The 27466-nt window shown below is 38.8% G+C and overlaps 1 protein-coding gene across 2 annotated transcripts in view; it reads right to left on the bottom strand.

The window, feature by feature from the left end:
- ABCB7 (ATP binding cassette subfamily B member 7) overlaps window positions 1–27466 on the bottom strand; it is a 44375-nt gene that overhangs the window by 11060 nt on the left and 5849 nt on the right. The window contains exons 3-6 of one of the 2 annotated variants that reach the window (XM_072298233.1): window positions 14082–14288; window positions 11043–11283; window positions 2258–2542; window positions 1111–1315 (exon numbers count right to left, since the gene is read on the bottom strand). In XM_072298233.1, the coding sequence (XP_072154334.1) occupies window positions 1111–1315; window positions 2258–2542; window positions 11043–11240 (688 nt within the window). In that variant the 5' untranslated portion in view covers window positions 11241–11283; window positions 14082–14288. Of the gene's footprint in view, window positions 1–1110; window positions 1316–2257; window positions 2543–11042; window positions 11497–14081; window positions 14289–27466 lie in introns of those variants that run through there. The other variant, XM_072298232.1, reaches the window with a different exon arrangement.

Genomic DNA, 27466 nt, shown 5'->3' on the forward strand with positions numbered 1-27466 from the left:
GGAAATAAGAGATTTTGTCGCCTTTTCTCGTTCGTAATTTTTTTTCAGAATCCGATTTTCTATTTATACCTACATTTAAAAAAAAAAAAAATGGCAAAATTTGCCGCCATCATGGGCCGCGGCCCATGTGGCCATGGCCAGCCCCTTAATCCGGCCCTGACGCAATGGGGCCTCGTTGTTTAACTTTTCCAACCTAACCAATTGACTGCTTATTGGCAGCATAGAGCAAAGCATTGAGGGTCCATGCCTCGCACCATTGCGCCTTCAATTGTACAGATGCAACACGGACATCCATCAAGCACGAAAAGTCGTATCTTTGCGCCGTAGTCAACTCGCGTTGAGGTGTCACCCCTTTCCTAAATAAAAGAAGTTGTGTCCAAATCAATAATTTCTTAGAAAAAAAAAATGGGAATGAAGGAAAAACGTGTTCGGAGGTCCCTCACGCGTCATAAAGGACACACGTCTGAAAATTGGTATTTTGGCGAAAGTTGTGTCGTGTCAGGGATTTTTTTATTTTTTACGACTGCCCCTAGAAATCCCAGGCCGTGTCAAGTTGATCCGACTATCTCTTCTGGGGGAGTTACACACGGCGGACAAGGAGGGAGGGGGGGGGGGGCGAGAAAACGCCCGTATTCGGTATGTTACAAAAATGTGAAAATTTCAAAAAAGTACTCCTTACCTTCAAAAACGCAGAAATAACACAGAGAATTCAAAAACTATCAAAATCAATGTACTTAAATACGGGTCCATTGGAGCCAGCTTGGGGGGTTTTAATATAAAAAATGTCCAAGTTTTTTAGTGTATTTCCTTCGGAAAATACACTAAAAAACTTGGACATCTGAGAGCATCGGCGGATCCAGCAAATTGGCAGGATTGTCTTCTCTTAAAACTATGGAAATATATAGATTCTTGGAGGGGCCAGGTGCTCAGACAAGAATCGCTTATTCAGCATAGGTTTAAAAGGAGGGAATCCAGTGTTGCCAAATTGCTGGATCTGCCTCTGTCTGAGGGTTGAAGATTGAACTAAGGGGACGAATTTCAAGCAAATGGGAAATAGGGCATGCTTTGCTACTTCGCTCCACGTTGAATGAAAAATTAAGCGCAACTTACAACCGACTAGAAGAGCTACAGAGGCTGAAAGAACTGTATCTGGAGCACTCGAGAAGTTCAAAACAGCTTCGCCATTGGAGGATGCTAGGGTGTTTAGGCTGTCTACAGCATGTTTAAAAAGGAATGGAACTCCAATATTCAAGACTTTGGCACCGACAAGGAGACCCATGGCGACTTTCACTCGATTGCGTATTTCCGGTTGGTCCTAAAAAAATAAAATTGAGTAATTTCATAAGAAGGTTGAGAGCATAAAACGGCTGAGACAAACGGTTAATGATCTTTCATTGGAAACCCGTGAGAGGCAAAATATTCATACATAAACAAAGGAAAAAAATCATCTTACTTATTCATTGTCTGAGGCCAAGAGAAAATAATACCTATGTATCTTGCTTTGGGGTCTTCGTCCATTTCTAGTCTACTAATATTCACCAAGAAAAGCTGATCAGAATGGTCAAAAAAATAATCGATTTGCTGGATGAGGACAAACGAGCTTGATGCTAATTTTTCAAAATATTTAATACTTTCTAAGAGAGCGGCCATTTTCCGGACAAATACCGGTTTTCCACAAAGTATAAGATAGCCACATGAGAGTGGGCTGGTTATTTAGAAAAACCATCATCTTATTCATGTTCAGCGTCACAAAAAATCCCGAAAAAAAACATCCTGCATCAGTGGCGTGGCGTGCTTTGCGATAAATCGATTATCTGTCATTCAAACCAATTGAAAAAGATCGATTAACAAGGTATTCGCAACGAACGCCTGAATAATCGATTCTTTACCATAGCTTCAAATGGGGAAATATCGATGATCGATTATTCACGCCACGCCACTGTCCTGCATTCAGGTGGAAAAACATGAATTGAGTTGCGGATCGCGCAGCCGTGTTCACTAAGTCCTTAGCTATCCGAAATTAGACAATTTTTGTGAGGTAGGCAAAAGAAGTACAAAGCTTTCTAGCTCCTTTTGATCGAGAAACACCCTTAAATTTTCAATTTCATGGCTCTGGCTCATTGCTTTCATTAGCAAAAAAGTTAACAGAAGAGTGCAGAATTTTTGGACTACACTGTATACTTGAGGAGACCTAGTTTGTAATCAGTAGGCAATACTCAATTATTTCTGGCAAAAAGAGTTTTGGCAAGATACTCACTTGAGGCCATATATACGAGGTCATGGCTTCCAACATTTGCATGCTGCTAACTTTTTCACCTTCCAGAGGAATTTGCTCTCTATTTAACCCGGAGACTCCAGGATGAAAACAATTTCGCTTCGGCACTTTCTGCAGTTTGAAGAAATTTTTGATAGCGGCTCTCCCACTAATATGACGGCATGGAGCGACGTAATGATTTGCGGAGAGTAATCCATTTCCTGGCTTTTTGGTTTCCTGATGATTCCGGTCCGAAAAAAGGTTTGTGTGAAGAGATGCGACGCGACTCTAGAAGAACGAATATTTTTTTCCCGAAAAAGAGAAAAAAGGGTGGGGGAGCATATTTTCAGTTCCTTAGATTAATTCAAAATTAGGATACAATAAAAAATAATCTTGACATCTTCAAAATAAAAATCAGGTTCATAAAAGAAAAAAATTAGGGCAAATATTGGTAATAAATAATAATTCTTATCATAATAATTAGACAGAGCATATTGGGCTTAAAGTAATGGGCGAAGTTGCCATGGAGGTAAGATTTATTTTCAGTGCACTCAGACACAGAGCAAACTCACCAATACCTAGGCGCGTTCGACATGATGCATAATAATACTAATTTTTAAAGTTAATTTCCAGTGATCATCTAAGCCATTGAGAAAGACGCTGAAAGACGTACTTTTACACACATTTATCTTACAGCAAATAACATCTGGAAATAAGAGTATACAACTGTCTATCTAAAGGTTTTTGTCTTCGTAAGGTTCAGAAATCAACATTATTTCTGACTGATTGGTTGAAAAAAAATAAATAAATAAAATGTGTATTTAGCGATTGGTCATCGAATATTGAATAATTGAGGCGGTGGCTGCAATAATAGCTCATACGAGAAAACCTTGTTCTTGTGGTGTCCAGCAGTGGCAAAGTGGCAAACCCTTGATCGCGAGCCTGATGAGTTACCTGGAGGTGCGCATCCCGGCAACTCTCGCCCATATTAAGGCTCTAATTGGTCGGTCAATTTCCTAAAAACATTTCACGATTACACGGCCATGATTTTGTCGGTTCAGTATTTTTTTCGTGTAACTTCGTCAACACTCATTCAGCCTTCCACCCACCGACATTGTGTTCACTCTTATAACTTCTGGCACACGAATTTATGAATATTTTTCTGCCGATTTTTCATACAATTTTTTTTGCAATTTTACCTAAAGATCCTGAACATTTCAAGGAAAAATATGCATGCCTTTCCTCAAAAATAATCATTTAACCAGAGGAAATTTGGCAACTCCCAAATGTTCATACGGCGTTTTTCCTTAGCACGGCAGAAGTCTGCAACGTTGCAAACGGAGATACTTGGTCCCGCACTTTAGCTATCAATATGCCATTATTGCAGCTTCCGCCTCAAGAACTGATAAAATATGAGTTACGAAAAATTGTAAGGCGATTATGCCTGCCAGTCACCAAACGTTCTAACTTGACTAGAACAGAAAACAGTTTTGAAAAGGAGACCAAAAAAAAAAAAAAAGTTTCAATAGAGTATCACCACTTTTGACTCCAACAGACAATTCGTTGCCTACCTGACATATAATAAGGGCGTAATTACACTCTACAATAAACTCAGTCTTCCATACATTTCAGAGCTTTTTTGGGCTCATTTCAATGTGTAGTTACGCCCTTATGTTAGCCAAGCGACGAATTGATAAATATTGTCTATCTTAATGATGTCCTCAATTCTTACAGTATGCCTCATTTAGACAAAAAAAAGGAAGGGTGCTCTTAATAAAAAAAAAACAATGAGGCTTAAAAAATAAAAATTGTTTCCATGCTCTCTTTTCCTGAGGAGTGAATGTCTTAAGGAGGGAGAATCTACACGCAGTCGTATACAGGACATCACCATTGTTTGAAAAAAGATAACAAAAATATCTGACAACGTATAGTTTACTTTATACCTAAGATACTTAAGAAAAAAAAATCAAGGTTAGAATTTAAGAACTGTTCATTTTCATCAAGGTCCAGGCAAAAACTTAATTCAGATCTTGAAGAGGTAGTAAGTAAGTGACAGCCCTACTGAAAAAGCCGACGAAAAGCTCTGATAGGGTTGTTCAGGTACATAATACTTTTATGGAGCTTAAAAAAAGAAAATTTTTGAGTTTGCAACAAAAACTTGTAATTAACGAGAAAGCTGGTATTTTTCCTATTTCTAATTTAGGCAAATACAAGATTCAAGTATTCAGACAAGGAATTTTTACATTCCTCTCTTCTTACAGCAATAAAATAGATACTTAAAGTTTAGTTTTCAGACTACTGATCTTAAATTGATGGATAAAAATGTTTAAAAAAAATTGCTGTTACTTATCAAGGAAATTCTAAACTCATTGAAAAAAAGAAAGAAAAAGAAAAATTCATTGACATGGCATTATGCATTATTGCATATGCATTGCATAGGTACCCTCATTGAAGACTGTAAAACCCATGTTTCTCCTGACTCAGTAACCCGATAAATTGAAAAAATAGTCAACAATAACATTACAAAAATACTTGAAGATAAATAAATTTTGAGCAATCACAATAATTAAAATCAGGGATTTTTCCAGAAGAGTTGCCCTACACCATTGGTAGGAAATCTGAGAAAAAATAACAGATTTTCAACGCAATTCTCGCTCTATCATGAAGAATGAACATTGAGGAAATAATTGTTGTTAAAAAATACTATGCAAACAGTAAATGTCCACGTCCAGTATTAACGAAGGGGGGCCTCTCGTTAATAAACACGGGGTATGACGTCATCCACCGAGATGGTGCATACTACGGTTTCATCAAGGCTTGAAGTCGAACAGTCAGGGAAACTTTGTCTATCACTAATATATGAAACCAAAGTGGGAAGGACTATGGAATGCACAACTGCAGTAGATGATCACATACGTCGTGTTCGTATCCTATGAACGATACCTTCATCCGTTAATATTAGACGTGAAAACTTGGTGCTAGGACAGATCGCTTTACTTTTTGCTAATCTGTAAGCTGGAACCAACAAAAATTGGTTTTGTGACTAACGCAACTGAATTATTTAGTGGAAAGTACTTTCACACTTATCTAAAATGCTCAGATATTCTTTAATTAGATTTATGCTAGTTTGATGGCACAGCAGTTGATCACCACTACTCAGAGCACCTCCTTGGTTTTCTAGCTGATTGACAAAACCTCCGAGTTCAGTTCTTTTGTCCTCTATCAGAATTAAAGCAATTTCTTTAATTAATTGAAGATCTTCGTCGTCAAAATCATCACTGTAAACTTTGAATTCGATTGATTTCAAATTCATGCGATTTGATGAAATTAAAATGAAAATTATAACGTTGGCACTCCAGGATAAACCGTCCAAATTCAAAGAGGGATTCTTCAGGAGGGAATGAGAGCTAATGTAATTGACGTACGTGTTCATTGAATTCAGGACATTTGGATAAATTTTTTTGGTGCACTGAACGATACTGGGAAAGCTCAATGGAATAACATCATTGATATTCGACTCTAATATAAAACCGTATTGGAGGTACAGATTGAGATTTGAGTGCTGCCCGTAATTGATGAAAACTTGAGAAAACTTCTTACAATCCGTTAAAGTTGTGATTTCATAAGAGCCGTCACTTGTGACAGCTGCTTTTACTTTTGCACTGTTCGAATGATTGAATAAATCTAAGTATGGTGCTAATGCTAGACAATTACTGTCCGTCAACTGAAACTTTAAATTTCCACCACAATCAGGTGAAATATACACTGCCCGTGAGTTGACAGTGCACCAAGCCCACTTAAAGGATTCAAAATCGAAGATTGATCCGGCACTATTATTACAATGATCGCATTTGAGACGTTTATTTATGCTTTGTAAAAAATGTTCATACTGTTCTCTCATTTTCTTTAGCATCTTGGATATTTCCTCGGATAAAAAATCAGGAACATCGTTGGAAAAATTATAAAATGCTGGAATTGGAAATGTTTTTGGCAAGGAGTTGATGTAGTGATACCAAAAGGATTTTTCCGCTAAGTGCCTTTGAAATACTAGGAATGCAGCAAGTAACTGTTGCGTTGAAAATCTGTTAGATAGATCCGTAAATTTAGTGAAATGCTCTGACTGACTGACTGAATTCAAAGTTATGAGTAGTTTTTTGGGAATTTTCACGAGGCTATCGCCAACATGTACACTTTCTTTGGTCAAAACACCGCGTCCTGTGTTCTTAAACTCAGACACTTGAAATTTATGCAGCTGACTCCAGCCATTCCTTGTCATCCATTGCATGAAATAAACTAAATCACGATCGCTGCTTAAGTTTAAGTCCCTTGCGACATTTTTATTTTTAATCCTGGTTCGACGAGTCCTTCCCATTGTCTTAAAAAAAGATCCCTTGATCATGAATCTGAAAATGGATTGAAAAAAAAAAACCATTTCCATTCGAACTAAGTACCAAGAATTTCCAAAACTTTATTTCACAACAACAAAGAAGATAAAAAAGAACAACGGAACATTCAACATTGAGAAACTTCGTACCTACTCGATTTAACACTAGACGATGTTTCAGAAAAAATAAATTTACGATTTTGTCAGACTTAGAGACTCTGCACTAAAAGGACTACTATGCAACTTGCCAAAAAGGAAGAAATGAAAAATCCAGTTTGCCACACTAACCTACGTTGTAGAGACTAATTTACGATACGTAGGTGACTACCAAAGTTTGAAGGTCTTAAGATTAGGAAATTGAAAATTTATTCAAATTGCCCCCCCCCCCCCCCCCCTAAGTATATACTCAGCGCTCCATATCCTTATAAACCAATCTTGAAAGCATTTGCGCCACTCAGAGTCTGTTATGCAATGCAATTGTTCCACATGAGCAAATATTACCATGGGGGACAAATGAGCTCTGGAACTCACTTTTTTTTCTGAATGTTTAAAAAGTTGGGTGTTATAAGGTTTTCCAGAACCCTCAACGTTGTGATAGATTCAAACAATCGATGTATTTTGCGGAAAATTGAAAACTCGGCGATAAGAATCAGCAATAAGTAGTTTATTTCATCGGCACAATGTCCGACGATGAAATTAAGTCGAAATGTAAGAGAAACAAGCATACCACCCTCAGTCATAGTATCGCATGCGACAAACATCAAAAGAACTTCATTCCAACGCCTGGATGCAACTATTCGGGCTCCACGGATGTCCGTGTTGCATACGCACGGAAGTGAAGGCGCTTTGGCTCTCCTGGCTCTCACAGTCTCACCCGCGGCGGCGGGCTGAATTGCGAGGATTCAAAATGACAGAGCGCCTTCAATAGTTTGGACCATTTATACTACGAAGATACCGCTCAGGCACAAATACTTGATCTACAAATGGACTGCATTTTGCAATTTCGAACTATAAATTCTAGCCCGGTTTAAAAACAACGTGTGTGCCATTAGTTTCCCCATGCATACAGGGTGTCTCACGAAAAATGAGCCACCTTGAATATCTGCCGAACGCGTCGGAATTTCGAAAAACGGTAAAAGACGTGCTGTTTCTTCATGGACACGGTTTCTTATGCTTCAGAAAAAAGAATAATAATTCTTGTCTAAAACTTACTACTCCCTCCCGATGAGCGTCCCTCGGAAATATTCGGTAAAACGAATTTTAATGTCGCAAAGAAGGGCTCTGCGTGCTCCAGATTTCGAGTGCAGCAGATTTTTTTCTATTTTTTTTTTATCGAAAGTGCAATGAAGCATCTTTTTGGCGGAGAGTTTAGTTTGATAAGGCAATTCCATTGGGCGTGGGAAATTTTTGAAAAGAGCATGAAAAAAATGTTTCAACCTCTGGCAATCACTGAAAAATTGTCCGATTTACATTCGGTTTGGACAGGGTGGCTTGTTTTTTTGCGTAGAATGGATTTCTGAAATAAAAAAGTAGGGTTGCCACTTGAAAAGTTCGACTTACGGGTGGGGCACCCCCCGCCCCGCGCCCCTCCCGCGGTTTGGGAAAATGTCAAATACGCCAAAAGGTGTCCCCCTCGATATAATCGAACACGTCTTTTACCGTTTTTCGAAATTCCGACGCGTTCGGCAGATATTCAAGGTGGCTCCTTTTTCGTGAGACACCCTGTATAAGTGTTTTTCCAGAGTAGCTAGAATTTATAGTTCCAAATTGCAAAATGCAGTCAGAATCATGCTCAGTATATCGCTATTTCAAAACTGAAACACAAAAGGTACTCACAGCCGATGCGCCTTTCACATCTGATACATCTTTGTAGGTAGTACAAACGAAGAATTGAAGACGCTCTATTATTTTGGCTTATTGCAATGCCAAGCAATTTTGCGCAAGTTAACACACGCGAAATACCAAAAATTTTGTTTTTATAAGAATGGAGAATTTGCAAAGATCTAAAATTTGATGAATTTCGTATTTAAGTGGGATCTACTGAGTGGACTGAACACGAAGATACCCTTGATTCAAAAATTGAGCAATTATTAGAGGAGATATGACAAAATAACCGATTCTGCTAAAATACATGCGTTTAAATTGGAAATGCAGCCAGATGACGTCATAAGGCGGCACATTTTCTCACTTTTAAATCAATTTTTCTCCAATTTCCCGTGTCAGAAAAATATAAAACTTTTGTGTGCAAATTCTCCATTTTAATATTATTTGAACCTCTTGAACATTACAAGCTATTAAAATGGAACTTTCTAAATGTCAATCTGGAGAGAAACAGGGCTGAAAAGTGAATTGTTTGGAATGGTCACACGCATTGTCTGGTGGAAATGTTGCAGCGAGTAATCTGTGATCGTGGGAAGCTTCCGTTTCCTCACAGAGCAGGAAGATAAGACAGACAAAAAGAATCTTTCTCCAAATGATAACAGCGCCCGACCTGCATCCACACACACATAACAATAGCCCAAGGCTTTAAATTGTTCAAGGCCTCCGCAATTTTCTGCTACAAGCTGGGTTTTCACAAAAAGGTCAACACAACACACTGATCAAACTTTTATTAAATTTTTGGATAATTTTAGGATGCTTGCCAAAATCGTTTCACCCTAGAGTTCAGAATCGAAAATCCGTGAAAAAAGAAAACTCCGTCTGCCTTCATAATTTTTAGGGCACTTTGGTTGCGACTGCGCAGTCGAGAACAATTTGCACCCCTGCAACAACCCCACATCTCCACCAAAAAATGCGTATGAGAACGCTGAAAACTTCACTATTTAGCCGTGCTTTCCTAAGAATTGTCACATGGGAAGTTCGATTTCAAAGGATCATCTTTCTTGGGAGGTCGTATGGAACATCCCATTACTTAAATAATATTAAAATTCACCCGGCTTTACATTTTTGGTATTCCATGCATACTGAGCAGAACTCTCATTGCGAATGCGAGGCATTACCTTCTTTTGCTGAGGAATGCTTCAATGCAACATGCTGATGATGGTTCTGCCAATATGTTTGATACCAAATCAGGCAAGAAAAGGACTAAAGTAACGTTTTCATTTCTTAGAATACAAAACACATATCCTTTTTAAGGCATTGCAGACTTCCCAACATGCTTCTATTTTACTTTAAGTTACTTGCAAGAATCTAACGAATCGCTTGATCTCTTGAAATTTCAAGCAATAAAATTTACTCAATTCTTTAGGAAAAATGTAAAACAAATTGCACAATTTGGTAACACCGCAAGGTGCATGGCTTTCGAGTTTAGCCATCAATACATTGGCAACTTAAGTTCGTAAAATTAGAACCAAAAAGACTGGAACCCTTCTGATTGCTGAAAAAGGACACCGATGGCCTAAGTTAAAAATGTGCATCTACAATGCGACAGTTTCAAATTTCTAGGTATGTTTATACTTCTTTGATGGAAAACAAAACAGAGTATCTTTGATGACTTTCCTGTGAATATGTTTAAAATAGAGAATTTTAACTTTGATAAAACTTGAACTCAGATAACTAGGTATAATGATAATAAAACATGAATAAAGACAGTAAAATTTTGCTTCACAAACATTTCGTAAAAATGGACAGATTTCTATCAGGTTTGGATTCTTTAAATTATTCGGTCACACAAAACACGATCACACTAAATGGAACCTGAAAAGTAGGGAGTATTCCCAAAAACGAGAATTCAAAAATACCATTCATTGGAAAATTTATCGACAGGTAACAATGCAAAAATGCAGTATCATGAACGTCACTTGACCTAGGTGATTTTTCCGCACATTGCTAAGAGGACTTGTGCGATGAGTTGAATGTTCCATTAGTTAGGTTAACAATTATTTACTTTTAACTGACATGTCTTGTCCTGACAGTATTATGTTCTAACTTTTCTTCCAAATTCGCCAAAGACCAACCGCTTTAAATTCACACACCCTGCAGAATACTTACTGTTCCGCAACATAACAGAAAAAACTGCACAGAATATCACACACCACCGAAACCTATTTGTTGTGTTGAAGACTGTCAGGTTGGTACATTTTCTTGATAGGCTACCCCTCATTTCGTATACGGACAAAAGAGCTGCTTTAAAGTCTGTGCGTAATGGACATAAAATATTTTTTCAGTTTCCGCAGTTGCAAATGTGTTATGTATGATCACCAAGGACAAGAAAAATCTAAACTTGATCGTCACCCGACAGATTCACAAAAAGTGCAAGACATGAAAAATCAATGCGGAGACTCTGAACGTCCAAAGAGATGCATTTTTCAACTTTGGCCATCAATATTTTACTAGAGGTCCAGGGATGGAAAAAATTAAATGGACTATGGTTACATTAGAGGATATGATGAACAGAATACATACTTGTAGAAAATTGGGTTTGTCCAAATTTAGGAGGCAAGCAGTGGCATATCTTTGATCGGAGCGCTGATGGCACAAAGCAGTCGATAAGCCTCTTTTCTTCAGATTTATGGTCTTGTTACTTTGAAATCCGAAATTCCATGAGACATTGGTAACTTCCAATCTTGGCACTGCAGATTTTCCGAATAGGATCCGAGCCATGGTCTACAGTTACGTTACCGTGGGCATAGTTTTGTAGAAGCGGCTGAATATCAGATGATAAAAAATAAGCAAAAAGAAATAATTGATGATGGCGGCTAAATGTCACTCCTTGGTTTAAAAACTGAGAAGATATCTAGTGATTTATATACAAAGAGTAGGTGCGCAACCTAATTACCTAGTTATTCCCTAACAATTCGATTCGACACTTTTCCGAGTTTGCGACCTTATCACAGGATGGTCAATGTATTTCTAGGTTATGTCATTTTGATGTTTTGATTTGATTCAGACCTCTAGCGGCATAGAGCTGAACTAAACCCTTACTTATCAGCTGTTTGTTGTTGTTTCGATGACGCAACTCGAGCGTTTTTTTTTTTTTATTTGAGACATTTCAGTGTTTCTCCTTTTCAACTCATGTTATTTGAGAGATACCCATGCGGGAAATAATGAGTTCTCAAAGGCTCAAAGGTGTGTAAATCTACTGGACGGTTTTTGGATTTTGATTTACTTACTGAAAGATTTTCAACTTTCTTTTCCGGTTTTCACTTCCCATTTCTAGCTTTTACTTCCCTTTTCCGGTTGCATTTTCCACTTCCGGTTTTCACCTTCAACTTTAAAGGCCTGGATACACGCTCAAATTTCCGTCAATTTCCAATCAAAATGCTGACAAAAATGGCGGTCAAATTTTTGCAGGCCGCAAAAAATTTGATGGATAAATGGTGCGCACCAGTCACCATTTGATCGGAAATTGATGGACATTTGAGCGTGTATCTAGGCCTCTAGTTTGCAATTCTAATAATTTCCGGTTTTCACGTCGTATTTCTAGTTTTCACTTCCTACTTTCGGTTTTCACTTCACTTTGCCGGTTTACATTTTCCACATCTGGTTTCTCACCTTCAACTTCCAGTTTTTACTTCCCCGTTTGCACTTCCCACTTCGGGATTTCATATTTCATTTCCGGTTTAGCACACTGCTGAAACCAAATGAAACCCCAATTCAGTTGTAGTCACTGCTCTTTCTTTGAACTTACTTTTTGGCCCTGTTGCAAAAGTGCGTTTTTCGTCGGTACCGCGGACTCGTGGAGCTTTTCCGACCAGAAAATCCGACTCGGCGGGTCATTTCCAAGCGGACTAGCTTGGTTTCGGCTCGATCGGAGAACTTTTCATTTTGACCCTAAAAATTTAGTCCATGGTACGTACCCCTGCCTGTGGATTTTTCTCGATTCCGGAGGGGGGAAAAATGTCGAGATTAGTGTCGAATCCTACGTAGTTTGAGGCGTAGAATCGATTGCGATTGCGCCCGGTCCCAAGACTCGCCGGAGCTCCCCAAGCCGAGAAACGGTCAAAAACGAGTGTTTCTGGTCCTGTTGCAAAAGTGCGTTTTGCTCGGTACCGCGGACTCGTGGAGCTTTTCCAGCCTCTACCAGCTAAGACAAATGTAGGTATAGTATAACCTTATATAACCTTGTAACCTTAATATACCGATAGAGTACTTGTATACAGGTACTCTGCCGTGCTAAGGGAAAACGCCGTATAAGCCTTTATGCGTTGCCAAATTTCCTTTGATAAATCAAGAATTTTTAAGAGTATTCCTTAAAAAATTTCTTCCGATTTTTCAAAAAATTTCGTTCATAATTTGATCTAAACTGTGTAAAAATTTCAAGGAAAAGTATTGATAAAATTCCTCCAAAATGAAACTTTAATTAGAGGAAATTTGGCAACTCTCGAATGTTCATACAGTGCTTTTCCTTAGTACGGCAGTACTCTAATTACCGAGGGAGACGAGATCACGAGAGTGCCAGAGCGGAAGAGGCTCAAAGATTGCATACGTGCTAAAGCGAAGGCGCGTCATATCTTGGAACTCCAAATTAAAGTATAGGGGGAAAACAAGGGTCAATCGCTGATGGATACAAAAAACGCGTATCTTCGCATTTCTACCGTATTCTGTGACTGCTAACATTTTCCAAAAAAAGCCAGAGCTGAAAAAGTATCCGATTCTTGATATTTTCGCCAAGTATTACGTTTGTACTGTTAGCTGGAAGGAAGTTGGGAAGTTATTTCCAGGCCCGCCACATCCCATCTCGGGCCCTGGTACCAATTTTCTGGCCCGGGCCCCTAGCACAGGGGGGGGGGGGGGTTCGGGGGGCCTCCCCCGGGAAATTTTTAATCTATTTGGACGCATTATGAAGCTCTTATGATGGAGATTTTCCATCAATTTCTGCAGAATAATTACGCCTTTTTGTATACTTTCAGCACCAAAAACTTTCGAATTGTTGCATTCAAAACATCTATAAATTTTTTTTTGAGGGGGCAGATGATAATTTTCAATTCCATGGGGAGCCGGGTCCCCCTGGACTCCCCTTTCGTACGTCTATGGCAAGGGAGTTAAGCCATTGAAGTCGAGGATGCCCAGAAAGGAGCCTCTAAGCATCCGACAACGGAAGAAAATGAAACACAGTTACTAAAAATATCATTCTACATATACTCAAAATCTTGAAAAGCTCTAAAAAAGTAAGAAAAATTTTATAGTGCCCTAGCGTTTTTTTGAAACTTTATTCACCTTTTGCGGAATTTTTAGGGTAATTTTTTCACTTTTCCCTACGAGACAAGGGTTACACATGAATTCGTAGTGGTTTGTCACCTGCGTCACGGGCCCCTCCAGGGCCCGGGCCCCGGTACCAAGGACCCAGTATCCCCCCCCCCCTTGTGGCGGGCCTGGTTATTTCACTCTCGTGAAAAATCGTACTTTCAGAGACATGTTTTATTGGTCTATTATTCGCGCACAGTGTGTTGGTGATTAGATTTATCAATCGTTAAAGTGAAATGATGCAAATATTTGACTTACCATTCAGAGAAATTTGACTTGCTGGTACTGCTAGTGGTATCCTTTCGTGATGAAGTCGTTCCGAGCGTGATCAAATGAAGAAGACGGCCAGTGTCTGCCCGCGATGACACAACGCGACGCTGTTTCTTCAGATTCTAGATCTGGATGCATGGTTGTTTCTGATTTTACTTCTTTCAATACGCTACTTTTAACAAGGTCTTGTTTTGGCTGTAAAAATTATGAGGATATCTACTTGAACAGTCTTGATCAAATAATTTGATTAAAATTGCTTTCGGTTAATTATTTTTATTATTCAAAATTTACATATTTTTCTTTCCACATTTTGGTGCATTTAAAATTTATGTTGCTCCCAAATGTGAATATGTAAATCTGATCCCCCCTCTGTTTTAAAAAAACTTCCTCAAAATGTGTATTCTATCTTCTCCACATCTTCAAAATTTCTGTAGAAATTAAAATTAAAAAGAAATATAAAATCAAAGCCCACTGGAATCCAAGCACCATTACTTCCAGAGGAACCGATACAAAGATTGCGAAATAGAATACTGATTTTAAAAACTGAAAGTCTGAAAATGATGCATCATTTTCGGGTTTATGAAGCCGAGAAATATGTTACCCGAAAAGATCATTTTAACCTTATCGAGAAATGAGACATTATATCTAGAAAGTACAGGATGAATTTAAGAGGGAGATACAAGGTGTCTGGTACAAAAAGTAAAAAAAAGAGATAGGAATACAAATCTATTTAATGCATCAGACACCTAAAGCAGGAAGTCCTATTCAAAAATCATTTTGTTGGCAATGATAATGTTCTGGACGCGATCGAACATACTCGGAGCATAATTTTGCGAGATTATGAATAACTTTTTATTGAAATTCACCGACTGAATGACCTCTTTCGGCTTAGTTTTTGAATTCTGAATTATTCGTGAGCAAGGTGCAATCATTTTAATGATGGTCTCATTAGCTTTTAGGTGCTGGAGTCGGGTCAAATTAACCTAAGGCTTGCTAATAGGTAAATGCGTCCCGCGGGTTTTAAAGGACTCGTAAGTACATACGAGTCTTACATGCAGGTCTGCAAGTACATTTTAAAAAAAGATCAGACATCAAATTTGAAAAAAAAAATCGAGCACCAACACAGTCGAAGCTAGAAAAGACGTAATCGGACTTCGGTTCTTAACTTTTTCTCCCGAATCTGAGCGACACCTCCTCGGCAGGATAGAGCGGATCATTGCGAGTTCACGCGTCGTGCCATCGCGCCTTCAATTTTGCAGCTGCAACACGGACATCCATCAAGCACGAATAGTTGTATCTCTGCGCCGTCGTCAACGCGCGTCCTTTCCCTCGCTCTATTTCTAAACTGACAATGAGTTGGTTTTGTTCGTCTCATTTGTAGTGTTGCTTCAGTGGCGACGTGAGCAACACAACGGAAGATACGAAGGACGTAATCCGGCCTCTTTTTTATTAAAATTTTCTTCTCGAAGCTCACTAGCAGCCTAATGCAGAGCATTGCGAGTTGACACCTCATGACCCACGCCATCGAGCCTTATATTTTTCCTATGCAATATAGACATCCATCAAGTACGAATAGTTGGATCGCGTTTATATGTCTCTTGGTTTTGAAATTTGAGAAGAGGTAAGGTTAAGTTTTCTTAAAATTTGATGTGTCCAAATCAATAATCATTTTGAGAAGGAAAACTTGTGTTTAAAGGTCTCTCGAGCACTCCAGAGGATGCACGTCTGAATTGACCCGACTATCTTTTCTGAGGATGTTACAAATAGACGGCCGGTGCAAATCGGCAATCACATAACTCGGTTGGCGACGTCGCAGACTTCCTGTCATACTTTATTTTTTAAACGGAAAACTACTCAAGGGCAATTCTTTAAAACTGCCGTGATTTTTCTTCTCTGCGCGAAGAAAATTCTGCAAAAACTTCAAAAAATGATTTCAATTTGTTCTGCTTTAAAATAAATAACGCATAGAGGCGGAGATTTTCAGACACCGCAAACGAGATATTTGATTGCAGACTTACGCCGCGCCGTCACTTCAAAAAATGATTTCGATTTGTTCTCCTTTAAAAAAATAACAAATAGAGGCGGAGATTTTCAGACACCGCAAACGAGATATGTGATTGCGGACTTACGCCGTCGAATGGCGGATAAGGGGAAGAGGCGATAAAGGCGTCAGCACGTTACCAAAAAGATGAATATTTCAGAGAAAAGTATTTCTTCTTTCTTTCGCACTAAGTCCCAGAAAACAATGGGTGAAATGACGCCTGCATTTGTAACTGGTTTCAATAATGACGTGTTTTAAATAAAGACATTTATAATTGCCACACAATTTTTTTGTTAATATAATTATATAAAATACTCAGCTTAATTTGAGGCTGTTTTCGTTAATTTTTTTTTTTTTTTTTTTACTTTTCAATCGCACTTTCGAGAGTTAAAAGCATTTTCCGCAGCAAGAATTTATTTGCAAACACGACAATTGTGACTCTCTGCGTGCATTTGGGATGAGGATTGGAGGTAAGGCTGCTACATGCCGGGCATTAGCGCAACAGTATGACATCCATCATAATTGCTGCGGTTGTTCGGAATATTAATTACTTATTGTCCGGCGACCCAGCCATCTAACCAACGAGTCATCAGGTCGTCCAGTCAAGTGTCAATGAGCGCAGCTGCTCACTCCAAGTTTCAGTTTTATGACACAAAAAATAAAGTCGTCAAAGGATGTTTTTCAGAAACACACTACCGCTCTTATTTAAACATGGTTAAAGTCTTACATCCTGATTTTTGACTTGGCAACTTTGAGATCAAATCTGAAACCTCCATTCTGATAATCTAATTTGAAATTCGTATCAGTCTACCGAATATCGACGGTGTAAGTCGGCAATCACATAACTCGGTTTGCGACGTCGCGGACTTCCTGTCATACTTTTTACTATTTTTTAAGCAGAAAACTACTCAACGGCAATACTTAAAAACTGCCATGATTTCTCTTCTCTGTGCGAAGAAAATTCTGCAAAAATTTCATGGAATGACGTCAATTTGTTCTCCTTTAAAAAAATAACATAGAGGCGGATATTTTCAGACACCGCAAACGAGTTGTGTGATTGCCGACTTACACCGTTGATATGTTATTTTATTGATCGGTAGCAATCCGAGATTTTTGTAAGTGACTTATCTGTTTCAGCCAAACTGTAAGAAATTGTTTTTTGAAAAATATGTAACCCTAATTGGACCGAGTTTATCAGAAAGGAACAGACCCCCTTTTTTCGAAAAAATTGAGTTAAGAATGTTTTTGAGTTCCTCTATAGTCGTATATTTTCTCCTGCCAAAAACTCAAAGTCGCAAAAGAAAACTAGTTTGTGAAAAGAGGGGTTAAAGTTTATTTTCTACATGGAGCCTTATGCAGGAATAAAATTTCAAACCTCTTTTTCTCAGTTTCAACTTTATGTGGGTTGGTTCCTCTTTGATGAACTAGGTCCATTTGGAACCAAGATTTGAGGCTTTCTGAAGAGGTTCTCTCTTCCTCTCTGTCTCCCTCATTCTTTTGCTCTCTCTCTCTCTTTTCTTAATTTCTCTGAAAAATTCATTTTTGAAATAACATTGTACTGCTTGATGTCTTGTTTATAACTTGAGGTATTTACATAATATTTTTGTCCTCCCATGAAAAAGATCTGTTGAATGGGTCAAAATATAGTCCATTTCTTATGCTTCATTTTTAATTTATTTTTGAACAAGTTATTTTACCAATTCTTATTGGTATATTATTAATATCTTGACTTCAGAAAATTTAGGAAAAATGAAACAAAGTTCATCAGTCTTCTAATTGGAGATTTCACATTGATGTAAATCTGGTAAGGCTATCCTCCAACGGTTAACTGTAGCTTACCACAGTTTTGAGACGGTTACCTTTTGGGCTTATTCATATTCAGTCCAGTCCAAGGAGGGCAGGGCATGACAGGATTACTGCCGACTTCTAAAGATTTAAGCTACAAGATTGGTCGAGTCTGATTGCCCTTTTAAGGTTGAGGTATTATTAAAATTTAAGTGGTTAAAGTTGTTTCTCATTTCCCATATTTCAACAATTTCATTATAATAATGAAAGACTAATTTTGAAAAAGCAATGTTGCGGAAATCTCTTGGCAACCGAAAGACAGGGCTGCTACAGAAATAGGGAAAAAGCTTAAAATTAAAATATAGGCAATTTAAGATTATGACAAGCTTTGGTTGACAGTTGTTGGAGTGTCACTCGCTCCACTTTGGCTGCGACAGAACAGTATCGGTGAAAATAATTAATCTCAGCAATTTTCCGTGCTCCACGCACTGAGATTTTTGTGACGAGAGTGTGTGCCGAAAGATATTAGTGGGTACCTTTAACAGCATGAATCTTGAATCAGAATGCACAGGCCTAAAATATACTTACCTATATCTTATGTCCTTAACCTTAGCTTCCTATCTTTTGGATCACAGACAGTTGTGTTAAGTTGATTTTACCCAATTAAACTGATGTGTTCTAAGCCTAAGGCTTTTTCCTGATTTTTAGAGTGCAAGTAACACATACTCATAAGATAAAATATTAAAATTAATCAAATAAATAAAATGGGTTGACTCTCGTTACTCTGTACATACTTAGTTTGGGAGTCCCTAGGTACTCATCTAATTAACTCAACAACCTCAGCGGCAGGCCTTTATTTATAATTCAGAAAAATATCTCGTGTATATTAACCTGAAAAGAAAAATATAATTGCATTGGAACGGGTGAAATCATATCAACTTGATTCACCATCTTTGAGCGTCATTCTCGGTATTTTTCTAACCGCTGGCGTCAAGTGGAAAGCTCGTAGTAGACGTGAATCTCCATTAACGTCACTAATTCAACGGATCATTCTTCATTGCAACCTTCGCAACACTTGTATTGCCATTACTAGCACTTAGAGCTGTGAATTTGATTGACATTTTTTCACGCGGCTTTGGTCATTGCGAAAAAAACGTCACACAAGTGTATAGGCAATACTATTCATTGATCGTCAGCTGAATGAGGAATTTTCTTCTTCCTTTTTTCGTAATTAATTAAAGTTCCTTCGTAATCGATTGATGGATTTTTCACTCCCTGAGCTCGTTCAAGTCCATTGAAGAAAAATGTTTTATTTGGTAGCGATGTGTGTTTTATGACCTACAATCTTCGCAAACCAAATACTTAAAAAATAATTATTCGAAGAAATTAGAAACATCTCATTTTTATTTGACTAATACATACACTCTATGTGATAAAAAAATGTCAGTTCTCAAAAATTCTTTTGCAACTTTTTGGCGTTTTTGAGAGTCAATCATTGGATTCAACAACAAAAAATTGCACCGAATCACTGAATCACTTGTAATTGGCCTAAGTGTGCCAAAAAAAAAGTTGCTCCGACAAATCCTGTGAGTTTCTTGAGTAAAAATTTTAAAGTTGTTTTTCTCTTTAACTTCGTCTATTTCTTTTAATTTAACCTAGGCCCAAATATTGTCCGTAATGAACTTCCATGCGCGAACGACTATGGGTACTTTTTGATTCTGAAAAAAATTCTTTGTACTTCCTATCAATGCTTGCATCAATTATTTTATTAAATTAAATTCATCCAAGATGAAACAAAATACTGTAGAAAATAAAATTTTGTTCTTGTAAGTGATAAAATTTCACCAATGAATTTTTAATGGAACTTCGGAGAATACGCATGATGTTATAGAAAGGATGAGTTACGCAAAACATTAAGGACGGTATCTACTAAAGGGTTCCCAACGTCATTTATCAGTTAAATCAAAGCTCATTGATCAATAGTTCTGTGTTTTTTGACTAGATAACTATTCGTGCTCGTTGGTATATTTGTTGCCTATACGATGAAATTGAAGGCGAACTTAAAGTGGTCGATGTCTGTCTATTGTTCTTTCAACGTTTATGGAATAATACTCGTTCATGTCTTTCGAATAGGTAACCATTCGTCCTGTAGGTATGGCGCCTTATAGCGAAAATGAAGGCGAACTTAGTATGGACGATATCTGCCGATGCCGATTGGTTCGTTTATTGATTTGATCAAAGATGATGGAGCGATCGAATCGTGTGTTTTTCGGATAGAACATTTTTCGCGCTCTCCGGTATGTTTGTTGCCTATGCGATGAAATTGAAGGATAATCTCTGGTAGACTATATCTTTAAATAGGTTTACGCATTAGCCATAGGTTCTAGCAAAGTTAATGGAGATACATAAGTATAAGGTTTGAATAGATATCTATCTGAGGTCTGCGCTCTTTGGTAGATCTGTTGCCAACTCGCTGAAATTAAAGGCAAGATTCAAGTGAATGACATCTACCAAAAGAGTCACATATCGTTATTAGATCATTCAATCCATGCAGCGGGATACTTATGTTATTCCGAATAGCTCGCTATTATTGCTCATTAAGAGATTCGATACTTATCATTACTCTTCGTTTTTCTTCATTTTGCCTATAATTTTTGTCCCCGTCATTTTCCTTTCCTCTCATTTTAGAACTTTTGTTGAGATGGCGGGCAGTGCAGCCGCTCATAATGCGCTACCTTCGGTCTGGCCCTGCTACTGCAGTCCTGGGGTAGGTAAGTTACAGTGTTCGAAACTCACAGGCGCCAACGCGCCAAATACGCCTAAGAAATCGGTCATTGCACCTAAAAAATGAAGGCTCTGCGCCAAAGTGGCTCCTAAAAATTGCCCCTTCCCCCCACAAAAATCCCAATTTTTCTGTTTGGTGATTTTTCGAAATTTCTCGCATGTTACAGTTACTAGTTTTGTCTTCTGTAACAAAAACATCTTGCGTCTAACTTTTCACTAAATGCACCGTGATATGTAAGCAAAAAGTCAATCTGGCCTTTAAAAATTCTTCAATGGCCCCTAAAAATCGAGCTCGTTGCGCCACATGGCTCCTGAAACTCAAAGGTGAGTTTCGAACACTGGTAAGTTAGGAAGTTATTTGATCGATCAATTTTTCTTCAGAGCATTGGCAGTTAGAGCTCGTGTAATTGTTCAGAACAAACACCTCCTTTTGTCTCTGCGTTGAGGTAAATTCATGTGTGAATCAGTTTCTTACTCGTGCGAAGCTTTCGAATCATTGACACCTCATGCACAGTTGATGACCTAGCTCTCGGATAGCATCACACACCGATTGCATGTAAAATTATCGGCAAGAATGCCTCGAGCATGTTTCACATCGGGAAAAAGAGGCGAATGGCTCCCTCGGAAGGTTGAGCCGAGGGAAAACAACGCAAGGACGATCGGAAAGGTTGCTCAGCCTTGCGGGTTGGCAGCGCGAGAGCGTCGTAATATTTAATATCGGCGAGAGATATGGTCGTGGAATCAGAATCGACAGTGGATCGGAAGAACAATGCTGGTGCGAAGGTTCCTCATCCGTGGTGCCCGGGCTTCCGTCTCGGCTCGGCTCGGACGGGCCATCAGCCATGCCGCGCACGCGCAGGCCCCGCAACAATAGGAAGATCCGCACTACGCAGGCGCAGTCGCATCGTGGACGCGCAGACGCGCCAACCTACTCCAAATTCGCGAATAGATGCGATTCACCTGAGCGGTTGGACCGTGGCAGCAGGTCGCGCGGTGCGTTCACTCATGACAACGACGACAGGTCCTTTTCAAGGTGGGTCACACGACTAGGAGTAATTATTGAAGACGAACTCGACGAAGCATCTTGAAGTAGAAGCGCGATAAATAGGCGTATCTGGATCAATATTCTGGAAGTAGTCTAGCTCCCATTTTTTAGGATTTTTCCTCGAAGTTGATTCAAGTTGTGCACTGAAGCAGTGGCCGATGGGATGAGGAGAGGGAGTTACGTACTTTATGGACGGCCGCACGTAACGTTTGTCTCTATCGTTGAGTAATACATTGGAACCATCATGTCTATTTTTACAACAGAATATAACTTAAAAGGGGAATACTTTAAAAATGATTCTAGAGCAGTGACGTGGCCAGAATTGTTTTATGGGGGGAGTCTACGATCAAAAATTTCTTGTATAGGGGGTCCAGACTACCTTAATCTATAACCTCTCCTGCGTCACTGCTACAGCATGGCCTGCAACGAAATTTCTCTTCATTGGGAAGAGCCCTTATACTGCACCACTAGATAAGGTGCGAATTTCAGCATTCCGATACATGTCTTTCTGAAGAGGCCTGTGACTTTCCTGGGAATCAAAATTTCACGTAAAACAAGATTTGTGCGACGAGTATTTCGGAAGTTATCTCCTAAAACATAGACATTTTTTGATGCATTAATTCACACCTCGCGCCCATGGAAAAACAAAAGTTTACGTCGGTCAAACGTTACGCTACGTTAAGTTACGTTATGTTACGTTACTTAAATGTTAATGTAACGGTCTCTTTAGGATGAAAATATGGCAATATAACACCTTTAAAAGCCTAAGGCGGGTAATGAACATTGCTTGATTAAAAATCCTGTCAAATCGTTGTGTTGTACCTAGTGAGCAATTTGATTCTCTGACAGGGTGGCATGAAGGAAGAAATGAAATACTGGAAATTTCAATGAAATATTTCAAGAAATTTCACGAGGTTGTGAAATATTTCATATTTTTGAGGAGCTGAAGTATGCAACCCGCACGCAAACACACAAAAATCGAAGAAAGTCACAATTATTGCATTTTGCAGAACATGAAAAGGAACCGGTATTTTCCAATATTTTTCAAAAATTTCTGAAATTTTATAAAATATTTCACATTTTAGGTTTTTTTTCAGATTTTATTTTTCATGAAATTTTTCCACCCTGTTCTCTGATATTGTTTTTCTCGGAATTCAAACCCAAAGTCAATCAATATATTATACTAAATACGTCAATATCTTAAAAAAGGAGTTGATATTAGAAGGTAATTTTCATGGTGCGACTTGTGTTTTAGGTGAAATTTTGATGAAGAAGCACGCATCATCACACTTGAAAAAAACACATTGGATCTAGAGTCCAGACTCTAGAAAACATTGACAAGAAAAAATGCTCTGGATTCAATCAGATTTAAGCTTAAATCAAAAGTAAATCCGCTTAAATTAAAAGGCTTGGTTCTTGATTTAAGCAAAAATCCGATCGAATCAAGAGTATTTTTTCTTGACGATGTTTTCAAGAGTCTGGACTCTAGATACAATGTGTTTTTTTTTTTTTTCCGGTGCAGAATGCTCAAATTCGGATCTTGTCTAGCGGTTCCAGTCCCACTCATTATGAGTGGATCACAGGATAAGCGTGGGCTGGATTTCTGCGTTATTCCGAATGTATCGGAAGGAGACTTATGTCTCAGCAAAGGGGTATGTTGGGTCGATGAATGGGGAATCGAGTCGGAGTCATCGTCATCACGGAATGATGGCTGATTCATCGCCGGATTCGCCGGATTCTCCTCCAACCGCGCCGCGCCGGCCCGCGCTCCGATTGCCCCACTCATTCAGTTTATTCACTTCCCACCGCCGCCCAAGGCATTTTTTGAGGCTCGCAAAATGCCAAGTGCAGAAATCAGTAAGGCGCAAGATACCTGGAGTACACTGGAAAAAAAAAAACGCAATGGATCTAGAGTCCAGACTCTTAAAAACATCGACAAGAAAAAGTACTCTTGATTCAATCAGAATCTAGCTTAAATCAAGAACCAAGCCTCTTAATTTAAGCGGATTTCGTTTTGATTCAAGCAAAAATCCGATTGAATCAAGAATAATTTTTCTTGTCAATGTTTTCTAGAGTCCGAACTCTAGATCCATTGTGTTTTTTTCCCAGTGTAGTAAGAAATGACCGTATTCATGCTAAAATGGACGTATTTATGCTAAAAGGAACTTTGTGCAAGTGGAAAGATGGGGTGTGCTCGTGCAAACTGCATGAGAAATTAGGTAAAAGTGGATATCGTTCCTTTTGAGAAAATGGAAAAGCGGAATTTTACATTAAATCAAAAGGAACTGAGCGCTTACTCGTGAGCCGTGGGCATGTTACAAGTGCGTTGTGGACAGGGCTCATGAGTTAAAGAGTCCCGCCACCGATATCCCCGTCGTGCCCGGGCTCGTTCGTTGCCGCTGACGTCACTGGCGCTTTTAAATTCCCATTCATTCTTATGGCCCTCAATTAACGAGCACACCCCATCTTTCCACTTGAACAAAGTTCCATTTAGCATAAATACGTCCAAATGACCTGTAATATATGTAAAAATGAATTAAATCAAATTGCGCTACGCTCATGGGGTTCTCGTGCTTCAAAGTAGGTAAAATTTTGATTTTATGGACCATCTTTGATTGAATAGATAAACTTAAAGCCGTTTCTTACCAGAAAAATGTCTGATTTTACCTACCTACAATTTTACGGTTTTTTGTGAGAAACTACCTAATCAGGGAAATACTTTCTGACAGGGAACATTTATACACTTGCTCCAGCCATCCAGTGTGGGGTAAATTAGCTCTTTAAAAAAATAAAAATAATAATAAAAAAAGTCTCTTTTCATCGCTTCCTCTCTCCTATTCTATAGACGCGTGATCGCAAATGGTCCATGCCAGATACGCCAGGTCCTGTCGATACGAGACACAATTTAAAAGATCGCCAGTGTTTGATCGTATACCGTTGAGATTTTGCAGACCTTACTGAAATCATGCGAAACAAGTTTAGAGCGCAAAATCTTACGACGCCATTTCAAATATCGAACGTGCACGTTTAGATCATCGCAGTCGAGCTATTAACCTTGAGTATTTTGGCCCAAGCTCCAGTGCGAATCCCTCAGTCGAGTATGCGGAAATCTATGATCGGATGAACGGCCCAAGTCATGCATTCAATTTTACGGCGCGGCGTGGCTCTATCGCCTCTCCCTGAAGTTTAACTGGGCCGCCCTATTTACCACGTGCAAGTGCAATCGCTTGAATTTAACTTTGGTTCCCGCTAATGACCAACGATTGAAATTCTATACGCGTTCATACCACCATGTGCGCCAGATTATGAATGCTGTACTTATGCGATAAGATTGGATCCTTAGTGTTGATACAATAATGCATTTTGGATACGATCGATTTAGTTCAAATATCAGCCGTTAGCTGGATTTTTCTGGAAAAATCGAAGTTTTGGGCTCTAGATCAATCTAAGAGGAATAATGTTCGTTCCGAATATTATCCACCAAAATCTAAAATGAAGTCTCAAGTATGGCGTTTCCAATCAATCATAGATACATTGAACATGGTCGCTGGTTAGAAACAATATTTGACTTTACAATAATTGGATTACATTTTGCAATGAGGAACAGGGCCGGATTAAGGGGGTGGCCACATGGGCCGCGGCCCATGGCGGCAAATCTAAGGGGCGGCAAAAAATTGCAATTTTTTTAAGTGTAGATATAAAACAAAATCGGATTTACAAAAAAAATTACAAACGAAAGAAGGCAACAAAATCCTGAGAGTATAGTAATTTCTAATTTTGTCGTCTCATAGTGATACAAGAGACAGTACCTTTAATTAGTCGAGTTAAGAGAGAAACCAAACACGCAATTTGGCCTGAAACGGAGCGACTTAGAGAGAAATGATGACGAGGACTTGAGATGAAAAGAAGAAGCCCTTGGCGAGGCGATCGGCATGTAACACATATTGGCGCCCACAAGACTGCACGAATACTTCACGCATTGCATCAAACACAGTGCGGTCATTGCGGTCAGCGTGAAACGCATAGCGCCTACACGACTGCGTGAATACTTCACGCATTGCGGCCAACGCAGTGCGTTCAGCAGCGGTCGGCGTGAAACGCATAGCGCCTACAAGACTGTCGGAATACTTCATGCATTGCGCCAAACACGGTGTGGTCTGCGCGGCGCGGCGGCGGAAGTTAAAATTATTAAACCACATATATGTTTGTTCTTTCATACTTTTTTCGTTCATTTCTTATGAATGGAAGGCTTTGTCCACACAGAGATAGGTTTACGGAGCTTAATTTTCGCGCAACGTTCCGTGAACTTTGGCTAGTGTTGATAGGGCTTTCAAAAAAAATGTGCGCTACACGAGTAAACGCGTCTTATGCACCCCTCCCCTGCTGGCATGTTCACTTGATGGTTTTTATTGAGTTTCAAAACGAATTAGAAGGGGGCGGCAAAATACAGGCAGCCCATGGGCGGCAAGTAGGTGAATCCGGCCCTGATAAGGAACCACTATCTCTGGCTCTCCCACAAAAGCACATATTTGCATAGGGAAACCATTGGCATGTATGCTGTTTCTAAAATTGGCCAGAAATAGTGGTTCCTTATTGCAAAATGCAATCCAATTGTCAATGAAGGTTATTTCGGAGTATACATTTTGTCACGAACATTTCTCAACTTCTAGCGCAAGTATCGTTTAAAAAGCTCAATTGGGAAAAACTTTAAGAGAGGGGAATACGGACTTTTGATGGGACACTTCGCACATAACTCATAGATTTATATACATAATCATGAATGCATACATTTTATTCTTCGCAGAGAGTTGAAATCTTAAAAAAAAAAAAAAAAAAAAAAAAAAAAATGCGGCATTATTAAACAAAGTGGTTCAACATGATAGTGACAGTCAGTCCTGTACAAATTATAAAAACGAAAAATAAAACAACAACACCAAGAGCAAGAACTTAAGGATTTGGAAGGAATCGATGGAAATCACAAGCTTCTCATTATTCTCCTCCACTGGACAGTTTAATTGGAGGGGTGTAATTACCTCCACAGACTGTCGATCGTCAGGCTCAACAGCCTAGTTACGGCACAATACCATACAATTCGGTGCAGATCTTAGTGGCGTAATGATGCCCAGCTACAGTACAATAACTATAACGTTAATGTTTGGGTTCGCACAAGAACTTATAATAATTTAAATTTTACAAGAAAACTCACTTGCACGTTGTTTTTCCATTATACCGGTCGGACGCATTTCGGCCTCTTCGTGAGACCATCATCAGCGACTCATGGTAACTTCGACTTCATGGCGACTTCCGGTAAGATACCGAAACGCGTCCGACCGGTAGAAAGGAAAAAACAACGTGCAAGTGAGTTATCTTCACAAATTTAAAGTATAATAACTATTTGTATATCAAATTGAAAATAACAGATGAACTCATTGCGTCATTTAGAGGAACGTCCATAGAGTTAACTCGTCGATCTGTGAATGGGCGAAACTATTCATTGCAGTGCGGTAGTGGCAGCTTTTATGGGATAAATTTTACACATTTTGGCACGAAACAGCAAAAAAAGAGTCTGTAATATAAAAATGCGCAACTGATATGAGTTGCACCGAATCATTTTCGTTTCTGTCAAAATCGTATTAAAATGATTAAATTCATCAAAGCAGTAGGAATAATATTGAGTGCACTAACACAAGTTTTCTTACGCCTGTGATATTAAGAACT

The sequence above is a fragment of the Bemisia tabaci genome, chromosome 3, assembly GCF_918797505.1.
Source record: "Bemisia tabaci chromosome 3, PGI_BMITA_v3".
Lineage (NCBI taxonomy): Eukaryota > Metazoa > Arthropoda > Insecta > Hemiptera > Aleyrodidae > Bemisia > Bemisia tabaci.